General features: G+C 43.4%; 1 protein-coding gene across 4 annotated transcripts; it reads left to right on the top strand.

The window, feature by feature from the left end:
- On the top strand, nucleotides 1–25,288 carry LOC123482277 (voltage-dependent calcium channel gamma-5 subunit-like). Of its 4 annotated transcripts, XM_045209366.1 has the most exons (8): nucleotides 1–449; nucleotides 1,078–1,129; nucleotides 14,996–15,235; nucleotides 16,796–16,834; nucleotides 18,956–19,042; nucleotides 21,391–21,531; nucleotides 22,122–22,267; nucleotides 22,802–25,288. In XM_045209366.1, the coding sequence occupies exons 3-8, from the start codon at nucleotides 15,040–15,042 to the stop codon at nucleotides 23,072–23,074; spliced, it is 882 nt and encodes a 293-aa protein (XP_045065301.1). In that variant the 5' UTR covers nucleotides 1–449; nucleotides 1,078–1,129; nucleotides 14,996–15,039; the 3' UTR covers nucleotides 23,075–25,288. The 4 variants fall into 4 exon arrangements, with proteins under 4 accessions (XP_045065301.1, XP_045065302.1, XP_045065304.1 ...); XM_045209367.1 differs by lacking the exon at nucleotides 1,078–1,129; XM_045209369.1 differs by lacking the exon at nucleotides 16,796–16,834 and having other exon boundaries at nucleotides 5–449.

Below are 25,288 nucleotides of genomic sequence, written 5' to 3'. Positions count from 1 at the left end.
ACCCACAGGCATTTGTGTCTTGAACGTCACATGATGGAACGCTTCGTGGTGGGTTTGGTGCTTGATTAAACAGCTGTGTCGTATTCAGCTCACTCCAATCCAGAATGACTTGACGTTGAGGAAGTAAAGTATATGGATGCCTATCTCTGGACCGTTGTTGTATCCAAAGGAGGGACATTATTTGAGGGCTGCATTTCGCAAAAGCTAACTTTGTTTTTGTTTAATCAGTGAAGCTATCCATATCCCCAAAGGCTGCCGCTTCCCAACTGCTGGCGCCAGGCTGAAGTGAAGTGCGCAGGAGTATTGTCCTGTTGCTCCGCACTAAGCGCGCCACACATCCACTGACCATTGCTTCTCCGCGAGTCAACTGTAGACAAGTGTAGAGCGACACGAGAGGAAGAGTATTGTTAGAAAAAGAGCGCTTTCCTCGACAAGACTTCTTTGTGAAGGTAAACAATGTTTATATTAATATTTTCTTCCTTTTGAAGTGTCTCAGTAGGCTATCCGAAATGTGTTTAAACAGTTGACATATAGGTGCTTAGAAGCGCCTCTTTTGTATGTTCGTCTCCACGTGATAGCCTACATTGCTTTCTTCACTCACTGCTTTGTAAAAATAACTTACTTTTAGAAGGTTTATTTTTAGAAGCTTAAGATTATTCCTGGGATGTAGGCTCTATCAATATCAAAATAACATTTAACTGTAAAGGTCGAATAATGATACAATAAACACTATTATCCTTTGTATAAATATTCAAATCTGTTTAGTCAACTATTGAATGTAATCGGAGGGAGATACCGGTGTAGGCTGTACTATGTGGAGGGAAAACCTTCATTTTCACACTTCCATAAACTAAACATAACCTTTTACCATGTCGATGTGAATACGAACAGGTAGTTTTTACGACTGTGTGAGCGAGATATTTGCAGCATGAACTAATATGTGGAAGCTTTGCTTTTGTTTTTTAAAGAGATGTCTGGAATTTACGTTGTTGGCAGTCTACTATAGATATAATTGCAAGCCCTTGTCTTGAAAAGCGAAACGATATTGAACGCATCCCACTTTGTCATTTAATTTAGGTTTAGTGCATTACTGGAGAGAGAGACCAGGCAGACGTTGGTGGTAAGTGGAGTGAGTATCGATTTTGTTTGGTGGTTTGAGTTATCTGTGATGCTGTAATACGTTTGATAGCATATTTCACTATCACTATGATCAAACGTGAAACGATCGAAATCTTTCTCACTTTACCTTACTGAATTGTAATAGGATAGATACATGCACGTTTTTCCAGTTCAGGACCAGCACGTTTTTCCAGTTCAGGACCAAGGACAGCGATTCGAGGTATTCAGGGACCAATACAGTACAAAGACCACTTCATCTTATGACAAACGTATCCCTTGGACATTGCAAAGGTTTTGATACTCCTTTGTGTGTCCATTTACTATTCAGTCTTTGCTCCTTTTAGATTAAATTATTTAAATGTCCATTATAAATATGTAAAGCCTATTTTGTATCATGATCAAATGTAAAATGCAATTCAATATCCCAGGCACTCTGCATTAGAAACTGTAGTGAAACATTGTTCTGAATTGAAACACTGCAGACAAACTTGGCTGAAAGCCTGTCATTGTGTATCAGACCAATAGTGGTAATAGCAGGGATATGAGCGGGACAGCTACTGGAGGCTACAGGGAATGGAGATTTTACTGTTAAAGTAACAGTCAAGTGTTTTATAGGGGGAATAATATTATAAGGATATGTTCCCTTCAAACATACCTCTCCATCTTGAGGAAAATGTACAGTGACTTGTTGTAAATATTTAAATCTACGTTTGGAAAGAATGCAATGCCGGCCAATTTCCCACAGCTCAACAGACTATAATATAGCCTAGAAGTAATAGTTAGCGGACACTTTTAACCAAAGCATTTCTATAGGCCTAAAGTATATGTGACGCATGCAGCCATCAAACCCTGCCTACCTTCCTCCTGCCAACCTGCTGAAGTAGCTGTTGAGTTCTCGGCTCCCTTTGTCTGACAATCTTCCAAAGTGCAGCACCTCATCGCTCATACAGTGAGGGAAAACAGTATTTGATCCCCTGCTGATTTTGTACGTTTGCCCACTGACAAAGAAATGATCAGTCTATCATTTTAATGGTAGGTTTATTTGAACAGTGAGAGACAGAATAACAACAAAAAAATCCAGAAAAACGCATATCAAAAATGTTATCAATTCATTTGCATTTTAATGAGGGAAATAAGTATTTGACCCCCTCTCAATCAGAAAGATTTCTGGCTCCCAGGTGTCTTTTATACAGGTAACGAGCTGAGATTAGGAGCACACTCTTAAAGGGAGTGCTCCTAATCTCAGCTTGTTACCTGTATAAAAGACACCTGTCCACAGAAGCAATCAATCAATCAGATTCCAAACTCTCCACCATGGCCAAGACCAAAGAGCTCTCCAAGGATGTCAGGGACAAGATTGTAGACCTACACAAGGCTGGAATGGGCTACAAGACCATCGCCAAGCAGCTTAGTGAGAAGGTGACAACAGTTTGTGCGATTATTCGCAAATGGAAGAAACACAAAAGAACTGTCAATCTCCCTCGGCCTGGGGCTCCATGCAAGGTCTCACCTCGTGGAGTTGCAATGATCATGAGAATGGTGAGGAATCAGCCCAGAACTACACGGGAGGATCTTGTCAATGATCTCAAGGCAGCTGGGACCATAGTCACAAAGAAAACAATTGGTAACACACTACGCCGTGAAGGACTGAAATCCTGCAGCGCCCGCAAGGTCCCCCTGCTCAAGAAAGCACATATACAGGCCCATCTGAAGTTTGCCAATGAACATCTGAATGATTCAGAGGAGAACTGGGTGAAAGTGTTGTGGTCAGATGAGACCAAAATGGAGCTCTTTGGCATCAACTCAACTCGCCGTGTTTGGAGGAGGAGGAATGCTGCCTATGACCCCAATAACACCATCCCCACTGTCAAACATGGAGGTGGAGACATTATGCTTTGGGGGTATTTTTTCTGCTAAGGGGACAGGACAACTTCACCGCATCAAAGGGACGATGGACGGGGCCATGTACCGTCAAATCTTGGATGAGAACCTCCTTCCCTCAGCCAGGGCATTGAAAATGGGTAGTGGATGGGTATTCCAACATGACAATGACCCAAAACACATGTCCAAGGCAACAAAGGAGTGGCTCAAGAAGAAGAAGCACATTAAGGTCCTGGAGTGGCCTAGCCAGTCTCCAGACCTTAATCCCATAGAAAATCTGTGGAGGGAGCTGAAGGTTTGAGTTGCCAAACGTCAGCCTCGAAACCTTAATGACTTGATGAAGATCTGCAAAGAGGAGTGGGACAAAATCCCTCCTGAGATGTGTGCAAACCTGGTGACCAACTACAAAAAACGTCTGACCTCTGTGATTGCCAACAAGGGTTTTGCCACCAAGTACTAAGTCATGTTTTGCAGAGGGGTCAAATACTTATTTCCCTCATTAAAATGCAAATCAATTTATAACATTTTTGACATGCGTTTTTCTGGATTTTTTTGTTGTTATTCTGTCTCTCACTGTTCAAATAAACCTACCATTAAAATTATAGACTTATCATGTCTTTGTCAGTGGGCAAACGTACAAAATCAGCAGGGGATCAAATACTTTTTTCCCTCACTGTACATATTTAATAATAACATCCTGTATTTAAATGTTTTGGAGGGGCTGGTAATGACTAAGACATTTTTCATCTTAACTGTAGAGGCCCTTAAGTATAGGGACATTTCATCTTAACTGTAGAGGCCCTTCTTAAGTGTAGGGACACTTCATCTTAACTGTAGAGGCCCTTCTTAACTGGAGAGACACTTAGTCTTAACTGTGGAGGCACTTCACTTAAATGAGTACCATAATGGCCCGGAGGGGATGGCTGCCGTTTTACGGGCTCCTAACCAACTGTGCTATTTTGTTAGTTTTTTTGCATTGTTTGTAACTTATTTTTACATAAAGTTGCTGCTACCGTCTCTTATGACCGAAAAGAGCTTCTGGACCAGACGGGCTAAATGCCTTGTATGCTCGCTTCGAGGCAAGCAACACTGAAGCATGCATGAGAGCACCAGCTGTTCCGGACGACTGTGTGATCACGCACTCAATAGCCGATGTGAGCAAGACCTTTAAACAGGTCAACATTCACAAGGCCGCGGAGCCAGACGGATTACCAGGGCATGTACTCAGACCATGCACGGACCAACTGGCAAGTGTCTTCACTGACATTTTCAACCTCTCCCTGACCGTGTCTGTAATACCCACATGTTTCAAGCAGACCACCATAGTCCCTGTGCCCAAGAATGCGAAGGTAACCTGGCAGTGTGGTGCCAGGACAACAACCTCTCCCTCAATGTGAGCAAGACAAAGGAGATGATCGTGGACTACAGGAAAAGGAGGGCCGAACAGGCCCCCATTAACATCGACGGGGCTGTAGTGGAGTGTGTCGAGAGTTTCAAGTTCCTTGGTGTCCACATCACCAACAAACTATCATGGTCCAAACACACAAAGACAGTTGTGAAGAGGGCATAACAACACCTTTTCCCCCTCAGGAGATTGAAAAGATTTGGCATGGGTCCCCAGATCCTCAAAATGTTCTACAGCTGCACCATCAAGAGCATCCTGACCGTTTGCATCACCGCCTGGTATGGCAACTGCTCGGCATCCGACCGTAAGGCGCTACAGAGGGTAGTGCGTACGGCCCAATACATCACTGGGGCCAAGCTTCCTGCCATCCAGGACCTAAACTCAGCAAAAAAAGAAACGTCCCTTTTTCAAGACCCTGTCTTTCAAAGATCATTTGTAAAAATCCAAATAACTTCACAGATCTTCATTGTGAAGGGTTTAAACACTGTTTCCCATGCTTGTTCAATTAATGAACATGCACCTGTGGAACGGTCGTTAAGACACTAACAGCTTACAGACGGTAGGCAATTAAGGTCACAGTTATGAAAACTTAGGACACTAAAGAGGCCTTTCTACTGACTGAAAAACACCAAAAGAAAGATGCCCAGGGTCCCTGCTCATCTGTGTGAACGAGCCTTAGGCATGCTGCAAGGAGGCATGAGGACTGCAGATGTGGCCAGGGCAATAAATTGCAATGTCTGTACTGTGAGATGCCTAAGACAGCGCTACAGTGAGACAGGATGGACAGCTGATCGTCCTCGCAGTGGCAGACCACGTGTAACAACACCTGCACAAGATCGGTACATCCGAACATCACACCTGTGGGACAGGTACAGGATGGCAACAACAACTGTCGGAGTTACACCAGGAATGCACAATCCCTCCATCAGTGTTCAGACTGTCCGCAATAGGCAGAGAGAGGCTGGACTGAGAGCTTGTAGGCCTGTTGTAAGGCAGGTCCTCACCGGCAACAACGTCGCCTATGGGCACAAACCCACCGTCGCTGGACCAGACAGGACTGGCAAAAAGTGCTCTTCACTGACAAGTCGCGGTTTTGTCTCACCAGGGGTGATGGTCGGATTCGCGTTTATCGACAAAGGAATGAGCGTTACACTGAGGCCTGTACTCTGGAGCGGGATCGATTTGGAGGTGGAGGGTCCGTCATGGTCTGACGGACCCTCCACCTGGTCTGTGTCCTCCTCCCAGAGTGCGAATAGCCTTGGCGTGACCCTGGACAACACCCCGTCGTTCTCCGCTAACATCAAGGCGGTGACCCGATCCTGCAGGTTCATGCTCTACAACATTCGGAGAGTACGACCCTGCCTTACACAGGAAGCGGCACAGGTCCTAATCCAGGCACTTGTCATCTCCCGTCTGGATTACTGCAACTCGCTGTTGGCTGGGCTCCCTGCCTGTGCCATTAAACCCCTACAACTCATCCAGAATGCCGCAGCCCGTCTGGTGTTCAACCTTCCCAAGTTCTCTCACGTCACCCCGCTCCTCCGCACACTCCACTGGCTTCCAGTTGAAGCTCGCATCTGTTACAAGACCATGGTGCTTGCCTATGGAGCTGTGAGGGGATCGGCACCTCTGTACCTTCAGGCTCTGATCAGTCCCTACACCCAAACGAGGGCATTGCGTTCATCCACCTCTGGCCTGCTGGCTCCCCTTCCTCTGCGGAAGCATAGTTCCCGCTCAGCCCAGTCAAAACTGTTCGCTGCTCTGGCACCCCAATGGTGGAACAAGCTCCCTCACAACGCCAGGACAGCGGAGTCACTCACCACCTTCCGGAGACATTTGAAACCCCACCTCTTTAAGGAATACCTGGGATAGGATAAAGTAATCCTTCTAACCCCCAAAAAAAAAAAAAAAAAAGAATGAAAAGATAAAGAAAAAATATTTTTAAAAAATAATAAAAAATAAAAATAAAATACATATTGTAAAGTGGTTATCCCACTGGCTATAGGGTGAATGCACCAATTTGTAAGTCGCTCTGGATAAGAGCGTCTGCTAAATGACGTAAATGTAAATGTCTGGGGCGGTGTTTCACAGCATCATCGGACTGAGCTTGTTGTCATTGCAGGCAATCTCAACGCTGTGCGTTACAGGGAAGACAACCTCCTCCCTCATGTGGTACCCTTCCTGCAGGCTCATCCTGACATGACCCTCCAGCATGACAATGCCACCAGCCATACTGCTTGTTCTGTGCGTGATTTCCTGTAAGACAGGAATGTCAGTGTTCTGCCATGGCCAGCGAAGAGCCCGGATCTCAATCCCATTGAGCACGTCTGGGACCTGTTGGATCAGAGGGTGAGGGCTAGGGCCATTCCCCCCAGAAATGTCCGGGAACATGCAGGTGCCTTGGTGGAAGTGGGGTAACATCTCACAGCAAGAAATGGCAAATCTGGTGCAGTCCATGAGGAAGAGATGCACTGCAGTACTTAATGCAGCTGGTGGCCACACCACTTACTGACTGTTACTTTTGATTTTGACCCCCCTTTTGTTCAGGGACACATTATTCAATTTCTGTTAGTCACATGTCTGTGGAACTTGTTCAGTTTATGTCTCAGTTGTTGAATCTTGTTAAGTTCATACAAATATTTACACATGTAAGTTTGCTGAAAATAAACGCAGTTGACAGTGAGAGGACGTTTCTTTTTTTGCTGAGTTTATATACTAGGCGGTGTCAGAGGAAGGCCCAAAAAATTGTCAAAGACTCCAGTCACCCAAGTCATAGACTGTTCTCTCTGCTACCGCATGGCAAGCGGTACCGGAGCGCCAAGTCTAGGTCCAAAAGGCTCCTTAACAGCTTCTACCCCCAAGCTATAAGACTGCTGAACAATTAATCAACTGGCCACCCGGACTATTTACATTTTTACACTGCTGCTACTCGCTGTTTATTATCTATGCATAGTCACTTTACCCCAACCTACACTTTACCCCAATGTACAAACTACCTCGACTAACCTGTACCCTCGCACATTGACTCGGTACCGGTACCCCCTGTATATAGCCTCGTTATTGTTATGTAATTTTATTGTGTTACTTTCAATTTTTTACTTTCGTTTATTTAGTAAATATTTTTATTAAATATTTTTATTTCTTGAACTGCATTGTTGGTTAAGGGCTTGTAAGTAAGCATTTCACGGTAAGGTGTACCTGTTGTATGCGGCGCATGTGACAAATAAAATTTGATTTGATTTGGATGGATAGCACTTTAGAATAGAATTTACATTAAGAATAATATGTTAGTTCCTATAAGCACATGCAACTGAATTGAGTGCTCATGCTAAATTACGTTTTCTACTAATGCATGTGTAATACTCAATTACTAATTCTTCTATCTGTCATAAGGGGCGAACATGAAATCCATATGCATGTTACTCACATTGGCCCTAATCATATCATACAATCTAAGAATTTGTCAGCAAGGGCGATATAAAATATTTCCTCTTCTAAAGAGTCACCATGGAATATAGTCTGGCAGCTACCACAGGCTAATTCTCAGCCGATGTACACTAACACTGCGTCGGTATCTGCTTGACAGGGAGTTCATACCCCTCTTTCTCTTTGTCTGGTGTAGGTCCCATATCACAGAGCCTGCCTCTGCTTGTACAGTCTGTCCTCCTGTCTGTCCGCTTTACACTATTACCCTGTCGCAGCCGGTCAGTCTGCCTGCCTATGCCCGTCTGTCTGTCTCCTCTCTGCTATGGCACTGTCATGACAACACACTGACTCGTGACTCTTACATGTAAGCTCTGTTTCTTCCGACTGGCTCATTAGCCTATTCAGTCTTCCTTAATGTGGGAACCTCAGCTTACATTTGAATAGATCCAATATAGATTTCTGACATATTCAACAGTGGAGTGTCATCTGAAAGATTTTATTTGATAAAATGATCACCACAGTTCCTCTTCTTTTATGTTTGACATATTGCTAATATCAATTTATTTTACCCAATGCACATTTCTAATATTAGAAATGTAACTCAACCATAGCCTAAGCCTTACGCCATCTTGCATAAGCTATACATAAGGATATTTAAAGTGAAATTGATCAGTTGATTGACAGTTTGAAGAGGCGGTAACACTTTATTTGGATAGTCCATTTGTAGATGCTCTACAGACTATTTACAGACTATCAGTAACATTTCAACTAACTATCTACTAACTCTAACCCTAGCTCTAACCCTAACCTTAAATCTTATCCTTACACTAAACTTAACCCTTACCGTAACCCAAACCTTAACCCTTATTCTAAACTTAACGCTAACTGTAACCTTCGCAAGCAGTTGCTTATCAACAGATAGTTTTTTGATAGTATGACCATCTGTAGAGCATTTACAGATGGAAAATCCGGACTATCCAAATAAAGTGTGACCGAAGAGGCGAGCACAGCCAAGAAACACTGGCTGAGATCTGTCAGGGAGATGCCTTTGGAACAGCATAAAAGGCTTGGAGAGAAGCGAGCACTGCTCAAGCCTATTAACATGTTCTGACATTAACTGTCCCCAGGCACTCAGTCAGAGGCAGTCCGTTGTTGCCTCTGAACCCTAAAGACTCTAGGCTGGTAAGATGCCCTCTGCAGAGTCTCCAGAGGTTTAATTGTTGGGTTGAGTTTGTGTTGAAAATTAAGCCCTCCTTTTTTTTGTGGAAATTTAAATATTTAGATGGAGGGCCATTGGAATGTTGTTTTGGGAGCACAGAGGTGAAATAACATGATCTTTATGTCATCCATTTGCCTGGTATTTATTTCCGGGCTAAGTGACGTGTTTTGGGATGTTTTTAGACATGTTTTTATAGCCAGAAATACAGCGTTACTAATAATAGACGTACAGTAGATTCTCTTGTTAGCAAGGTGCTGGCAAAGAGTACCAGGAGTCTCAGAGTGTTTTGTAGGTCAGGGAGACTGAGTTTGACGTATGAGTATGACTGCGTTAGCACAGCCCTGTAGCGCCTATGCTACTGTATGCTAGTGCTATATACAGGGGCTATGGAGGGTGATTATAGTGGCTAGCTAACTGCTAGCTTCCTCCATAGCTGTGTTATGGCTCCATGTCATGTCCCCCATGTCCAGCCGCTGTCCCCAGGGCCCTATAGTCCTCTGATGCTGTCCACCCCACTGACCGCCCGCTCGCATCAGTGGAACACACAGGCCGAGTTACTCTGGAGACGGTGCGTAGCGAACCCCGGCCGTCATGGAAACTGGGTCAGTGGCTTTCCCGAAAGAATGTCCAGACGAATCCTTGACAGTGACAGAGAAATAATGTCCAAAAACAAAAACATTTTAGTTAACATGCATTTCTGTTCTACTACTGACAAATGTTTGAGTAACTCCAGCCGTTATTGTGTTGGATTATAACCAGGTCCTAGTGTGAAAATCACGTTCAGTGGTAGGGGCCAAGTTGGTTGGGTAATAGAAGCCTAATTGGCTGTTTATACTGTTGAATTTGCATGAGCTGTTGCATGTTACATGTTTCGAATGCTTGGTATTGAAATGAGCTGGTATAGCCTATTAGCAACATCTACAAACACAGAGTCGATGAGGTCTAAATCGAGAGAACTCTCTACAAATCCCAAATTACAATAGCCCATAGATCATAACAAGGACGGTTCCTCCAAGCAACCAATGGATAATGCCTTAGCCTAAGACTAAACATATCAATTCCATATGTAATCCTGACCAGTGACCACCATGAACCCTTTTTTCATGAGGCTGTGAGAGTTCTGGGAACAGAGTTCTGTTTCATTGCAGGTTGTTTGTTTCCATCATTGACTTTCCGACCGTTGTGTTGAAAAACGGAGTTGGTTTTTGGGTTGAATGGAGGCTGATGAGGCTGGGTGCGTGCTAATTGAATGGACAGACAGAGTACTGACTGACCTAGTTTCATTAGTGATGATGCAGTGGGTTCCATTCCACTGGAGACAGTTAGATACATGTGCGCATCTGCCTAAAAGGCGCTGCATGGTCAATCCGACATCTGCTGTGACCGTACAGCATTTACTGCGATGCGGCCTCTGCAGAAGTCAGAGCAAGCATACTTTTTGCGCTTCGCAGAGCTGTTGTCAAGGAAGTGAGTTTGTGTTTATACAGAACCTCCCACCCCCACTTACCGTCAACCAATAATGTCAATGCGGACCTCAAATTTTGTAACAATGCGGAGGACTCCGAATAGCTACGTGTAGCTCCGCATTGTTACACAATTTGAGGGGCGCACAGCGATGCGGTACGGAGCTTGATTTGGCCTCTGCATGCCTCCGGAGGCTCCGCAATTGCGTCACACCCTCCATACGAAGCCTCCGACCACATTTTTGGATCAAACATAAATTGGCTTTTAGTCACTTTTAAAAGTAACTCCGCCCTCTAGTGGTGAGTGGTGGGAAACACACCACAGATCAGACCTGGCTCATGTTCATAAGGCACCAACCGGAGAAAAGTTAAATGAAACAGGACTGGGACTTGTTTTAATAAGAAACAGTCATTTTAGTCGCGGCCGGCTACGACAGAGCCTGGATTCGAACCAGGATCTCTAGTGGCACAGACCACTGCGCCACTCGGGAGACACAAAACAGAAAGTATGGTTCACTAGATTGTTGCTGTTGGGTGTTCATCCGCATATTGGATTTCTATTGGATTCCAGTCATAGAATGGATGTGTCCATCTTCTTCAAAGGTAGTTTGTAAACTGCAAAGAGGGACTATGGGGCTTTTTGGATCCCCCCACTTAGGCCCTGGAAACTTTGAACATCTAATGAGAAACATTGGTCAATAGACACTTTTTCTCGGATCAATCTCCATTCATAATCCCATACGGGCTGGAACAATGTGTGTACTGAATTAGTATTCATAGTAGATTGAATGGGGCCTGTTGATCTCTTTGTGTGTGCATGTGAATGTACATGTTGGAGATGGAGAATTTCAATGGCAGACTGTGGTAATTGGCTGTGGGTATCCTTTGATCTAATCTGAGAAACGTGTGTGTGTGTGTGTGTGTACAGCATATGTGTGTGCAGATGCAAGCATGTGTGTGTTGTGTGCATTTGTCGATACGTTTCTTGGAAACCAATTACTCATTTTATCACACATTGAACTGGCAAGTTGGACATCATCATAGCTCCTTGTACTCCCCACTGTACCATGGCAACAGGTATTAAGCCTTTGCCAAGACTGTGCTTCAAGTGGCAAGGATTCGACACAATGACACTCTCCAACAATGATATATTCGAAAATAGACTCCCTGTTTGGATTTTGTCTTTTGTCTAAGATGTTGTGACACTTATAAGTGGATCCATACGAATCTAGGGAACTTGTTAAAAAAAATGGATGATTCCAAAATCAAAAAACCACTAGCTACCAATGATAAGCACTTCATCTTGCTATCCTTTGGGTAGGAGAAACAGACCATGCACTGCCTTAGGCAGAGAGCAGAGCAAATGGCTCCTCAAAAGGTTGGTGCCAGTAGGATAATGAAATCTGAGGGAATTGAAAATAAGTTGTCAAAGAGAAGATTAATCTTTTATATTTTCGTTTTCTTTCTCATTTTCATGTTGAGGTGGAGGATATTGTTATGCACTAACAACAACTATTTCACCATGACACTTAGAGTTCAACTAGCTAGAAGTGGGAATGCAGTTGCATAGTCTAACTGCCTGGTATTTTCACTGTGGAATAGATAAGTCCAAGTATTTTTCTTGTATATGACCCAAAGGTCAAAGGTCAACAACAACACCCTGCATTTGTTGCTTTCTCCTGGTATAATATTTCCTGAATATACAACATAGAATATCTTTGCAAATAACTTCCTGTGGAAGTAGCTGTTTGGACACTTTTCATAGAACCAGTTAAAAGGCATTAATGTACACAGGCAAATCTGTAAAGAATAACACAAATATGTTTTGGCCCAACTGAAAGCTTTCAAACATTTCTACTCTATTTCTTCTAAATTGCAAGTCCATATTGGTTCAAATCCTAAAAGTTATCCTTATCTTCCAGCATCAGACAGTGACTATGTAGCAAAGCCAGGCATGGCAAAGTTCTCCCTGCCTCCACTTGTCTCTGGTTCATTCCATATGTCTTGGGCCCTTCTCTCTCCATCTGTGACAGCCAGCCCGGAAAGCCTGCAAACGTCACCGTCCAAATACAGTCCCATAGAGTTGGAATGGAGGATCACACGCTTTGACCCTATTCCCCAGCCACTTTAATGTGGACAGACTATTTCTGACTGATCGCACAAGGACTAATGACGTCTGTACATTTTAAAACTATCTTGAGCTGATAACGAGTGATCAACAGTCAGGCTGTCATTTCGTATTCTGGCATTTCTGGCATTTATTCTGGCATTTCGTTTTATATAATTTGGTCACTTAGTATTCTGTCATTTGGTGTTCTGTCAGTGTTGTGATTCAGTATTCCGTCATTCAGTGTTCTTTCATTCAGTGTCCTATTATTTAGGCAGAGCGTTTTGTCATTTATAGTCATCTATTATTTGAAATTCTGTCATTTAGAGAACTGTCATTTTGTCTACACCAGTAAGTAGGCCTTCTTTACTTTGAAGCTCAAACTGCCTTGATAGATTTTATATTTTTAGGGGTTTGGTAATGATGCCTTGTGTGTGGGCGTAACGAGTAACGAGAGCAACGGGATACTAGCATCGAACGTTAACCGCCCTATGATAAAACACAGTAGGCTGTCAATGAATGGCCTTGTGCGTCACACGCAAGCTAGCGCTTCACATGCTAGCAAAGCCACTGGTGTTGAAAGGCTGGTATTAGTGTCTAAGTGGACGTGTGGGTCGGAGCTGTACTGAATAGGAACTGATTGGCTACCTGATAATGGGCCTCAATTGCTTCCCCTCATTGCTTACACATGCTGGACCTTTGTGCTAAAAAGTCCTGTTTGATTGACTGGTGAGTCTATGGCTGTGTCCCAATCACTTTATCACCTCCTCATCTGCTTTCCTTCCTGATAGCTGACCAATGGTAATTTTCCCCCTCTGAGTGAGCTACATGGCCCAAATGTACTTTGGGTTTGAAGAGAAGGCCTATGGACCTTTTGCCTTCATCCACTTCTAACTCAATGTAAATTATTTTTCTTATTGTCCAAATTATAAAGTGGTTCATTGGTAATGATAGAATAGACCAGTGTCATTACACGCATAGCTGTACCATAGTGAGTCAACCGTAGTGGGAGAGATGACAGTGTTGCATCCACAGTCACAGAGGTCAGATAAGATATTTACATGACCAAGTCATTACGACTGTCGCACCATTGGCTCTGACTCAGTCCTTTGAAACGATGAACATGCAAAAGCCCTTTCAATGAGATACATTAGTCTCATCTTATACATTCGCACCCATATTTTATCGATATCGTGATGCAAGGGGTCGTGAGGCCATGTGAAGCCACGCAAGTCGATGCAGAGAGAGAAAAAACAAAGCCTGATTAGATTGTTATTCCTTTCAAACACACACCCCTACTCGAAAACAGCCAGTGACAGTAAACAGAGAACTCATTATGTAAAATGACTGCCTTTTCAACACATATCCCCATGCATGCCAAGAAACCAGGCTTCCGGCTAGCGTGGGCAAAAGCTACTGCAACCAAGTGATCAGTGCTGCTTATGGCTGATGAGCATCAACAGCACTATACTGTCGTAGATGTCACACCACCATAGTGTAAGACTACTAGACTTTTGCTTGACTGGACCATGTTGTGTTCATCAGATCGGTCTTGACTGCATCATGTTGTGTTAATCAGATCGGTCTTGACTGGATCATGTTGTGTTAATCAGATCGGTCTTGACTGGACCATGTTGTGTTCATCAGATCAGTCTTGACTGGATCATGTTGTGTTAATCAGATCGGTCTTGACTGGATCATGTTGTGTTAATCAGATCGGTCTTGACTGGATCATGCTGTGTTAATCAGATCGGTTTTGACTGGATCATGTTGTGTTAATCAGATCGGTCTTGACTGGATCATGTTGTGTTAATCAGATCGGATTCATTTTGGAATATGAGGAGTAATGTAAGGTGTTGGAGCCATTCACAGGCCTCCCCAGCACTATTAGTGGCATGTGGTTATGGCCTGAGGCAAGGCGAGGGAAGCCAGACCGACGACTGCAGTTCAAAGTTCAGCTTTTTCCAAATCAGCCCAATGAAGCACAACATACTGTATGGTTATTTGAATAACTAGGCTATTTTGTCCCATATATTTCCTTACTTTTTCTAAAATACAGCAAAACAACTGACATAGTAATACGCTAATATAAAAGTACACTGAACTACTATACACCAATTAGTGGTCAGGATGGAAAGGAGAGCTAGGAGGATTACTGGGACATTTTCTACACTTCCTCCCAGATAATGCTCATGGCTTAAACGACCTATACGTTTGTCTGGCAATTGACAACTGGGATACAGGCTTGACCATTGGGTCTTAGCCATGGCCTTACAATTGACCATTAGGACATAGACATGGCCTTATCATTGACTACTGTGACACCGACTTTTTCTATTAACTCTCCACTAACTCCATCCTCTGTCTCCCTGCAGCTCCTCTTTCTGCCGGCGGCGCCCCCTGCAGTTGTGGATGTGGTATGACCCTGTGTGGCAGGAAGGTGTTGACAGTGCTGAGCAGTGTGTTCGCAGTGTTCGCCCTGGGCCTGCTGGGCATCGCTGTCAGTACTGACTACTGGCTCTATCTGGAGGAGGGCGTCATCCTGCCCCTCAACCAAAGCACTGAGTTACGCATGTCCCTGCACTCGGGCCTCTGGAGGGTCTGCTTCACAGCTGGTAAGTTTCTGGTTAGGCTGGTCACGGGTAGACGTTGCCCCTTAAGTACAGATCTAGGATCAGTTCAGCTTAGACATGTCCCTGCAGTCAGGGCTGTGGAGGGTCTGATTCTTATTTGGTGAGTAGATGTTGCCCCTTAGGCACAAATGTAAGATCAAGATCAATATATATATATACATATATGCTTTGTCACAAACACCAAATAGGTACAGTGAAATGTGTGGTTTTACGGGGTCAGCCATACACTCTTCAAAAAAAGGGGTTCCAAAAGGGTTCTTCGGCTGTCCCCGTGGAGAACCCTTTTTGGTTCCAGGTAGAATCCTTTTTTGTTCCAGGTAGAACCCTTTTGGAACATACAACCCAAAAGGGTTCTACCTGCAACCAAAAAGGGTTATCTTATTGGGACAGCCGAAGAACCCTTTTGGAACCCTTTGGGTTGTATGTAGAACCCTTTCTACAGAGGGTTCTACATGAAACCAAAAAGGGTTCTACCTGGAACCAAAAAGGGTTATTCTATGGGGACAGCCAAAGAACCCTTTAAGGTTCTAGATCACACCTTTTTTTCTAAGAGTGTAGTAGTACTGCAAATTAAGGTTAAGTGCCTTGCTCAAGGACACAGTCAGATTTTTTACCTTGTCGGCTCGGGTAGTAGAACCAGCGACCTTTCGGTTACTGGCCCAACGCTCTAACCGCTAGGCTACCTGCCGCCCTAGACGTTGACCCTTACCCTTAGACACAGATCTAGGATCAAGGTAGACGCTGCCCCTTAGGCGTTCCCAGATCATCATAACACTGGTCAGTGTCCATTCAGGGACACTGACCAGTGTTTACTTCAGTTTCTGAAGTTTCTATGTCTGATGACTGGTAGCTTCTAGCTGGCCTCGGTGCCAGTCTGTTTCTGTTTTGGTAAGTGATGACAGGAGTTGGCGAGGAGGAGAAACAGGCTGGCACTCCAGGCTGATTCACTAGACCGTCACAGGACCCACTCTTGAGTCAAATGTCATGTTCATCCTCTTCTCTCTCCACTCCCTCCCGGCTATGTCCCAATAATCTGTCCTTGAGTTACCATGTCTACCCATGTTGGGTTATTACCATTACTTGTCCTTTCAACTCACCCTGGCTGCTCTCTCACTCTACGACGCTGACAGAGAAAAAAACATGCACTTCTACATTATTTTCTTCCTTTGTCACTACCTCACGTGTCCCATTGCTGAACTGTTCCTCAGCGCTGGCCATGCCGCTCGTCATTCCAGCATACAACACGTGTTTTTATCCAGATCCATAAACTTGCCCACTTTCTGAAGAAGCAGTAGTAACCTTACTAGCCAAGCTAACTCAACACCCCTGTTCACTTTCTCCTTCTACTCTGACTGTGAAAAGCCTTGTTTAAAGGGGAACTAACGCTGGCTTTTCTCCACCCCCGCATGGTTACCTTGTGCCCTATCACAGGGATGCTCCTCCCCTTCCGACACCACCCCCTCACCGCACTGAGGCATGCTGGGAGCTTGAAGCAGGAAGTGTAAACTGGAAGTACTAACTTTCACCACTTTTCTCTCTTAGCGACGCCATCTTTCGAAGTGTTTCCGAGCAGTAAACCAGGTATTCACTTCCTCTCTGATGTACAGTACTCTCTCCCCAGGTAGCCTCTGGATACTGAGGCTGACACAATCAAATGTAGCCAGTGCATTAGAATAAACTAATGACCTAACATGTACTGTATTTAAAATGCATGCACTTGCTAAGTAATATAAATCTGTAATACTTATGAGGACAATAAACAGGATTTGTTTCTATATTGCCATTATACCAGTGAAGGCTGGTGGAGGTAGAAATGGGGAGGACGGGCTAATTTCTCCCTTCACCAGCATTATACTTTCCAGAAAGCATCACAAAGTGACATGATGGTAAAAGCACACTCCTAGTTACTTCCACTCCTAGTTACTTTTTGCCCTCATTGTCCATCCTGACCTCCACATGTCCTCAAGCAACACAATGTCAACATGACATGGTTCTGTGGTGATTAAATAGCAGATGTTTTGCTTTGGTCCAAAAGACCAACTTCCATTGAAGGACTAATGAACCAGTATTTGTGTTTTAGCTGCAATTTAATGGCCTTGTTGCTAAACTGACCCAGCTAGCTGTCTGTTTGACCCAGAAACTCTAGGCTATCTGTGTTGGGTTAGTTAGTGACAGACACACTGGGCCTATCTAACTGAGTACTGTTACGATACATCATTACACCATGGAGAGTGAATGGGCTGTGTTAGGCCCAGTATTGATGCTGCAGAGCGTCCATTGAGTGGTAGTGTTAAATGCAGCTGTTGGTCCCAGTCTCTCTTTGATGTGTACTTGTATTGACTCTGGTCAATCCACTGATGTATAAAAGCTGGCTTCTCTCATGTCCATGAGACTGAAGAAGGTGCTCTAACTAGAGTGCTATAGTGGTTAGAAATGGCAAACAGGTCACTGGTTGATAGACATGCACATAAGGCCAGTTTCCTGGACAGGAAGACACCTTTAGAGGAGATTTTCGAGGAGGTTTTCCATTGAACATGCTTTTCAGTCCAGGAGTATGCCTCATATGAGTTTAGTAAAGCACCTCATAGCGAGTAAGAAAAATGAAGGTGATTTGTTATATTGAGTTAGAACAAACTGAAATAAGCAACCTATCGACTTTGGACCATAGACATTAAAACCAGTAGATAGTGCTAGCGCTGACATCATCCACGTATTCCTTTGGAAAACTCCAGATGGCGCATGAAGCCGGAAGTATTTGAATTTGAAACGCGCCATATTGCTGAATGCAAGCCTGCTCGTAGCCTGCCGGCCCGTGATTGGTCTGTGTCAGTACATGGTCCTGTGTGACGACAAATGTAGTAGTCAGAATGGATCACTATTTAATAAAATATCTTGATTTGTAGCGAACTTTAAAATAATTCTCTGTGGGGATTGAACTTGATCATAATAAACTAATTTTAGAGCCCAAAACGTCCCCAAAAAGAGGGTTAATTACTGCTAAGACGGGTGGAGAGAGAGAGAGAGAGAGAGAGAGAGAGAGAGAGAGAGAGAGAGAGAGAGAGAGAGAGAGAGAGATGTTTGTACAATTTAGTGTCTTACAAAGTAAAAGTAACAGCCTTTCTTTGGTCGCTTGCATCTTCTTCTTTCCTGATCTAACAACCCTAGTCTCCCGAGTGGCGCAGTGGTCTAAGGCACTGCATCGCAGTGCTAGCTGTGCCACTAGAGATCCTGGTTTGAATCCAGGCTCTGCCGGGAGACCCATGGGGCGGCGCACAATTGGCCCAGCGTCATCCAGGGTAGGGGAGGGAATGGCCGGCAGGGATGTAGCTCAGTTGGTAGAGCATGGCGTTTGCAACGCCAGGGTTATGGGTTTGATTCCCACGGGGGGCCAGTATGAAAAATTTAAAAAGAATGTATGCACTCACTAACTGTAAGTCGCTCTGGATAAGAGCGTCTGCTAAATGACTAAAATGTAAATGTCTGTTTAAACCCTTTAAAACAACACAACTCTATGCAACAGTTCTCTACTATGTATATTCCCTATTCATCCATGTTCATGCCATTTCATTCCTGCACAATTCCATTGATTAACTCTACTTACCCCCTTTTCTAGCGATGAGCTTTGTATTCACATGTTAAAGGTGTAATAAAGGGTTAATAAATGGTTAACAAATGGTCAATATATGCCATCTTTTGTTGTAGGAGATGAGAAGGGCCGCTGTTTCACCATTGAGTATGTGATGCCCACCAACGTGCAGCTGACGTCTGAGTCTACAGTTAGTGTGCTGAGTAAGTAAAGAAGACTTGTCATACGCTCATCTCAGTCTCATTTTCCTCTGTTCTGGGGACATGCATCAAGTGTCTCAGAGTAGGAGTGCTGATTTAGGATCAGTTTGACCTTTTTAGATTACAATGTATAAGATAACATGGACAGGCGGATCTGATCTTAGATCAGCATTCCAAGCTGAGATGCTTTATGAATACGGGCTCTGGTCCCTAGCACAAACACACCCGTTCTGTTGTGGTAGGGCACATAGGTAGGGCCAAGAGTTTTTCCAGACTGTATGACCTGGCAAGTCATTAACTATCCCATAACCAGAGCCCAGAGTTTTTCCTGATCAGATCACATGGTCTGGAAAAACTCCTGGCCTAACTCGTAGGCTGCCAGACAGACTGCTGTCTCTTTAGGCCTCAAGATATTTCTGTTCTCAAAATCTAAAAATAACTTTGACATGAATTGAGTGATAGATGAGGGGTATGCCTAAGGAGAGGAAGAACATGCTTCAACGTCAGTCCCCCAGGGTCCATTCTGATTATGTCAAACAAAATGCCTGAGTTTCAATAGTATGTCCTTCCTTTGACTATATTACTCACAATTATCATATTGAGTAATAGTGAATTATATGGACAATGATGCGATACACATACGTATGTCAGACACATATGTCATTCCCCCAGAGAGACCGAAGGTACTCATGAAATACATGATGTATGCTTTGAAGCATGGCGTATGCCAGGGGTAGCTTGGCAACTACATTCAGCCGCGGGACGATTTTTGTCGGAGCGGATGGTTAATTATAATAATTATAAAATGCAAATTGACCACAACTAAGCCCAAAAAGAGATTGTATTTGAAAATAACAATGTCATACCTTCATTACATTGAGACACGATCACACATTTCTGTCTTCTTTTTTTGTGGGAATACTTGGGAACAGATTTAGTAAATTAAACTCATTTTTAGCTGAATTCCTAATTATTTCTAGTCTCTTTTGACCAAAAACCAAAACTTTTCTGTTACTAAAAACTTTGGGGGGGCAAAATAAATGAAACGAGGGCCGATGTTGGCCAGTGGTCCGCCTGTTGCCAACCCCTGCCGTATTATCAATGTGTAAGAGAAAATATCCTTTAAATCCATACGGCACAGGCTTGGGGTGGACTGAATGGACGAAAGGTAGAGTAGTGTTACAGTGGTCCCAACTGACACACATCCACAGAATCCACACATCTCCCCCCATATAGATGTATGTTTGGGCTATTCCTGACTTGCCCCTGAGGCATGGCTCATTCTACTCTAACAAGGGATACGGGGGGAGTTATAAAAAATGCAAGGGCGCAATTTATTTTGCGAGAGATGCCCCTCAGGCCAAATGCAGATGGATACACACTGTGGGCCAGCTATCTAAAATGCAGTTGGAGTATATCTAAAATACAGCGAGAGAGAGAGAGCGATTCCTATAAGGCCTAAAGTGAAGAAGATGGGAGAGTGAAGATTTACAAAACTCTGAAAGCAGTAACAAGACCTGTGGAGGAGTCTCTCTTACAATTTCAATTATTTGCAAAACCTATAGACCAGATCAATATACTACCAGACTCACTTCAGAAATATTTTGCTGATTGGCCCTTTTCTCATTCAATTGTATCTGTAGATGTAATGTCCCACGTTAGACGATCACGTTTTCCCCATATTTAAAGATTTGATTGATCCAATGGGAGCTCCTGCACTATCCAGTAATTGAATCCATTTAATCGCTGGAAAGCATATACGACACTCAGGCTGTAGCATAGACCTACCTCTTTGCCCGGACAATGCAATTTGACCTATGGTCTGCTCCTGCTTCATAGCATAGTTATGTTGCTATGGTTAATGGAGAATCCAGGGAGAAACCATTCTCACAGTAGGGGTCCCAGCTCCAGCTCCTTAAATATAGATGCCTGTGGAGACATCCCAGGCAGTGGAACCAACCCCTGGTGTGTGCAAATGGAATGAGACCAGGCACTGGGGTAGCTATATTGCTCCTTGTTTTTCAGAGACCTCAAGAGAGAAAAGTAATCAACTGTGGGAAGTTGGAAAAATTTACAAAACCAATTTAACCAGGAAACGAATCTAGTGTTTGCTGAATGCCCCTCACTGCTTTATGGTTATTTTACTGAGTCAATCAAATCATGTTGTGCTTTATCTTAGTGGTTAGAAGACAAATTTAATTGACTCGTATATTCAAACTCTTCATAGAACACAAAGACTCATCACAATAGATGAATTGACACGAATGACTGAATAAATGAATGAACGAACTAACGAAAAAACGAATAAACTAAGTGTATCATCCTTTCTGTATCTCCTTCCCCTGTTCCAGAGATGATCCGTTCAGCCACTCCCTTCCCCCTGGTTAGTCTCTTCTTCTTGTTCATCGGTTTTGTCCTGAGTAACATCGGACACATCCGGCCCCATCACACCATCCTGGCCTTCATCTCCGGAATCTTCTTCATCCTCTCAGGTAAATGACCTCATATCACTTCAGTGAATGCATTTAGTTGAAACAAGAAATCCTTCACATTATTTACTGAGTCTAAGTGCCAGTTTCCTGGACACAGATTAAACCTAGTCCTGGACTAATAAACTATTTCAATGGAGAATCTCCATGGACAATGTGTGTTAGTCCAGGACTAGGTTTAATCTGTGTCAAGGAAACTGGTTCAATATGGTTTAATTTTAAATCCCCAGGACACATTCTTTGTTGTATCATCTAGTAGGGAATCGCATGCACAATTATTATTGGCAATAACATAGAATGCAGCTCTTGTTGCGTAGCAACAGGAAATTGGGGTCCTGTATCAGTGATCATGACTGCTGGCACACCATGACAGCTATACTATTTATTTATATTTCTAATGTAATGTTGCATATCATAAACATACTGGACAAGTATGCACATGTATCGCCATAGAATTAGAACATCCTGCTTATCCATCAGAAATACAGAAGAATCTGTATTCTTCCTATCAGTCTGTCTCTCTTTCTCTTAAACACACTCTCGTTCTCTCGCTCTCTCTCTCTCTCTCTCCATCCCTCCTCTCTCTCTGCTAGGTCTGTCTCTGGTGGTGGGCCTGGTGTTGTACATCTCCAGTATTAATGATGAGATGTTGAACAGGACCAAGACCAATGAGGCCTACTTCATCTACCAGTACGGCTGGTCCTTCGCCTTCGCTGCCATCTCCTTCCTGCTCACTGAGGTAACTTCCTCCTTGCTTCTTCATTACATTGGAGGCCCAATCCCAAATCCACCCGCATAGCCTAACCTACCCCTAGAGCCTATGCATTTTTGCTTACACCTGTCAATGTAGAGTACATAGGGCAGCGTTTCCCAAACTCGGTCCTGGGGACCCCTAGGGGTGCACGTTTTGGTTTTTGCACTAGCACTACACAGCTGATTCAAATCATCAAAGCTTGATGATTAGTTGATTATTTGAATCACCTGTATAGAGCTATGAAAGAAAATAAAAAACGTGGGGTCCCGAGGACAGAGTTTGGGAAACTCTGACATAGGGAATAGGGGTTGATGTAGATCAAATCTTTTACGCAATGATACCCACATTCTTAAGTCTGTTGATACAGATCAGCGGAAATCTAGGTTGATTGGGCAATTAACTGCTCCTCATTAGGCATTCATAGAAAGGCACAAGGCACAACCTTGCAGTTGTGATATAATTTGTTGAAGAGGATACTGTATGTTATCCTGCTCCCTTACATCTGTCATGTATCTCCAGACAGCCGGTGTCATGTCCGTCTACCTGTTCATGAAGCGCTACACGGCCGAGGAGATGTACAGACCCCACCCGGGCTTATACGAGCCGCGCCACAGCAACTGCTCTGACTACTCTGGTCAGTTTCTGCACCCGGACACCTGGGCCCAGCGCGGTCGCAGCCCCTCCAGCATCTCCAGCGACGCCTCGCTCCAGATGAACCACTCCCTCCATTCCAACTACCCAGCGCTCCTCAAGTGTCCAGAGAACAACCACATGTCCTCCTCCCCATGCTGAGGCCAACGTGAAGCCCTGGAGCCTGGGCAGCGGGTTGCACACACATCCCCAGGAAGGGAGAGTCTGGCTGGGTTGCTGAGTTGGTAGACTAGGTTGGTCGGTCTGGAGGAGGGCGATTGGGCGGCTGATGGGGAGGCGCCTAGGTTGCGTTTTGTGAGAGAGGGGTGGCGTATCTTTTTCCACGTGTGTGACGGCCTCTTTTGAAGTCCTCTTGTAGTGCAGTTTTGACACATTTGGGAGATGGCGACCCCCATAAACCGACCTTCCTTCTCTGGTTTTACTCAATGTACATTAGAAGTAGTGATTCTCAATCAGACCTAGTTCACCTTCGCCATGCAGTACGTTCTCCATCTTGGTCAATAGAGAAACCGATATCTCCCAGGTAACCCTCATAGGACTTCTGTCAACTGTATAACTTGTAAGATAATATGATACTATAAGTGGGGAGATTGAAAGTGAAACGTTCTCTCTTTATTATTTTATCTTGATTCTATTTATTATGACTATGTGGTTCAATCATACTGCCAGAGAGCAGAATGTTTATTACAAGTATTTTATCAATTTGATTATTTTTTCACGCTCAGCACTGTTGTACTGTTAATGAAGACACAGAGATAAAGTTGGTATATATTTGAATGGAAAGAAACCAGGAAGCTACTACTACACCCATGGAGTCCAAATTGAGTCCCTGTAGAATGACAGTATGTACATAATGCAGTGAAAAGGAGGGAATAAAGGGATGATGAAGCTAAAGGAGAAAGAAAAGAACGGATAGTGTATAGCCTCAAAACATGGTTTGATAGTCATTGAGACCATCAGATATGGAGAGCCAGTTTGAATGTAATGTTGCTGATGAAGAATGCAAAGTCGATATAAGCGAATCATGATTTTGCTGTTAATAGTGCACCAGGAACATATACCTGTACAAGAATACTGCTCTTTGGCAATGGGGTAAATCACTGGAAACGTAACATGTATATTTAAAACAAGTTTTCTATCAGATTGCATATGCATACAAAGTATACAGTGACATAGTCAGATGCAAGCTGTTTGGCCTTGGTGTCTTGTGTGTATCCCAAATGGTACCCTATTCCCTATATAGCAAACTACTTTTGGCCAGGGCCCTGGCCAAAAGTAGTTTGCTATATAGGGAATAGGTTGCCATTGGGAATTTGACATTGATAAAGGAAATACCCTGTATGGAGGAATATAAAAAAATATTACGCTGTAAAATGTAGTAACTTGAAAATACATCGTCTCATATACATTATATATTTAAGCTACAGCATTTATGCCATAGTTACACCTCATTAATAGTTCCATCGCTGTACATTTAAAGTCAATTATCAATTTATAGAACGCAATTATTGTCGATGTTCAATGTTGCGACTGATGTTAGTAATTGTTATTAACATTTTTTCTTGTTCGGTAGTCTCATTGACAGCCTAGAAGTTTCTATCCACAGTGCGCAACATGATAAATATAAGATTAGCTATAGCTAAGATTGCAAGTGGAGAAGAGTGGCAAAAACTAAAAACATCTGATAGTGTTATGGTTGTTCAACAGGCAACATTTCTACATTGGATCTCCATGAAATACATGTTTCCACTTGATTGCTTTGTTCAGTTTGAAGGATAAGTTATATATTTTGAGAAAAAATCTAAACGTTAAAACTGCCAAACAAATATGAAATATGTTGTACATTCTATTTGTGTTAACACTGTATTTAATCATAAACATGTACATAGACTGAAATAACTTTTATATAGACTACTACATGTGTAAGTTATAATCATCTGGATGTTCTACTCATTAGTAGCCATGGTAGTCCCGTGTAGCTCAGTTGGTAGAGCATGGCGCTTGCAACGCCAGGGTTGTGGGTTCGATTCCCATGGGGGGCTAGTATGAAAAAAGTATGTAAGTCGCTCTGGATAAGGGCGTCTGCTAAATGACGTAAATGTAAGCCATAGAACCATTCATCTACACAGTATATCTATTATGCATGTGATTATAGCTGCTTTGCCTCGTGCATCGCATATTGAGAATGTGAGCTTTTGAATTTGTTGTAATACACATCATGTTTTAGAAAAGATTCAAGTCAGAGAAGTCAATGGAGATGTCGAAATATTTTTTTTACAAAGAGTAATTTTCATGATGTTCGATGTGCAATCTACTGTATTATATCTCTGTTGAAAATAAATAAAAACTGCTGTA

Source organism: Coregonus clupeaformis, chromosome 30 (assembly GCF_020615455.1).
Source record: "Coregonus clupeaformis isolate EN_2021a chromosome 30, ASM2061545v1, whole genome shotgun sequence".
Classification (NCBI taxonomy): domain Eukaryota; kingdom Metazoa; phylum Chordata; class Actinopteri; order Salmoniformes; family Salmonidae; genus Coregonus; species Coregonus clupeaformis.
This window is presented reverse-complemented; position numbering and strand designations above follow the sequence as displayed.

What these genes read in the sequence shown, in the direction of transcription:
- LOC123482277 (XM_045209367.1), top strand. Translation starts at nt 15,040, where the DNA reads ATGACCCTGTGTGGCAGGAAGGTGTTGACAGTGCTGAGCAGTGTGTTC. An exon ending in GAGGGTCTGCTTCACAGCTG is followed by an intron (nt 15,236 to 16,795) that starts GTAAGTTTCTGG and finishes TTTCTCTCTTAG; the next exon opens with CGACGCCATCTTTCGAAGTG. An exon ending in GTTTCCGAGCAGTAAACCAG is followed by an intron (nt 16,835 to 18,955) that starts GTATTCACTTCC and finishes CTTTTGTTGTAG; the next exon opens with GAGATGAGAAGGGCCGCTGT.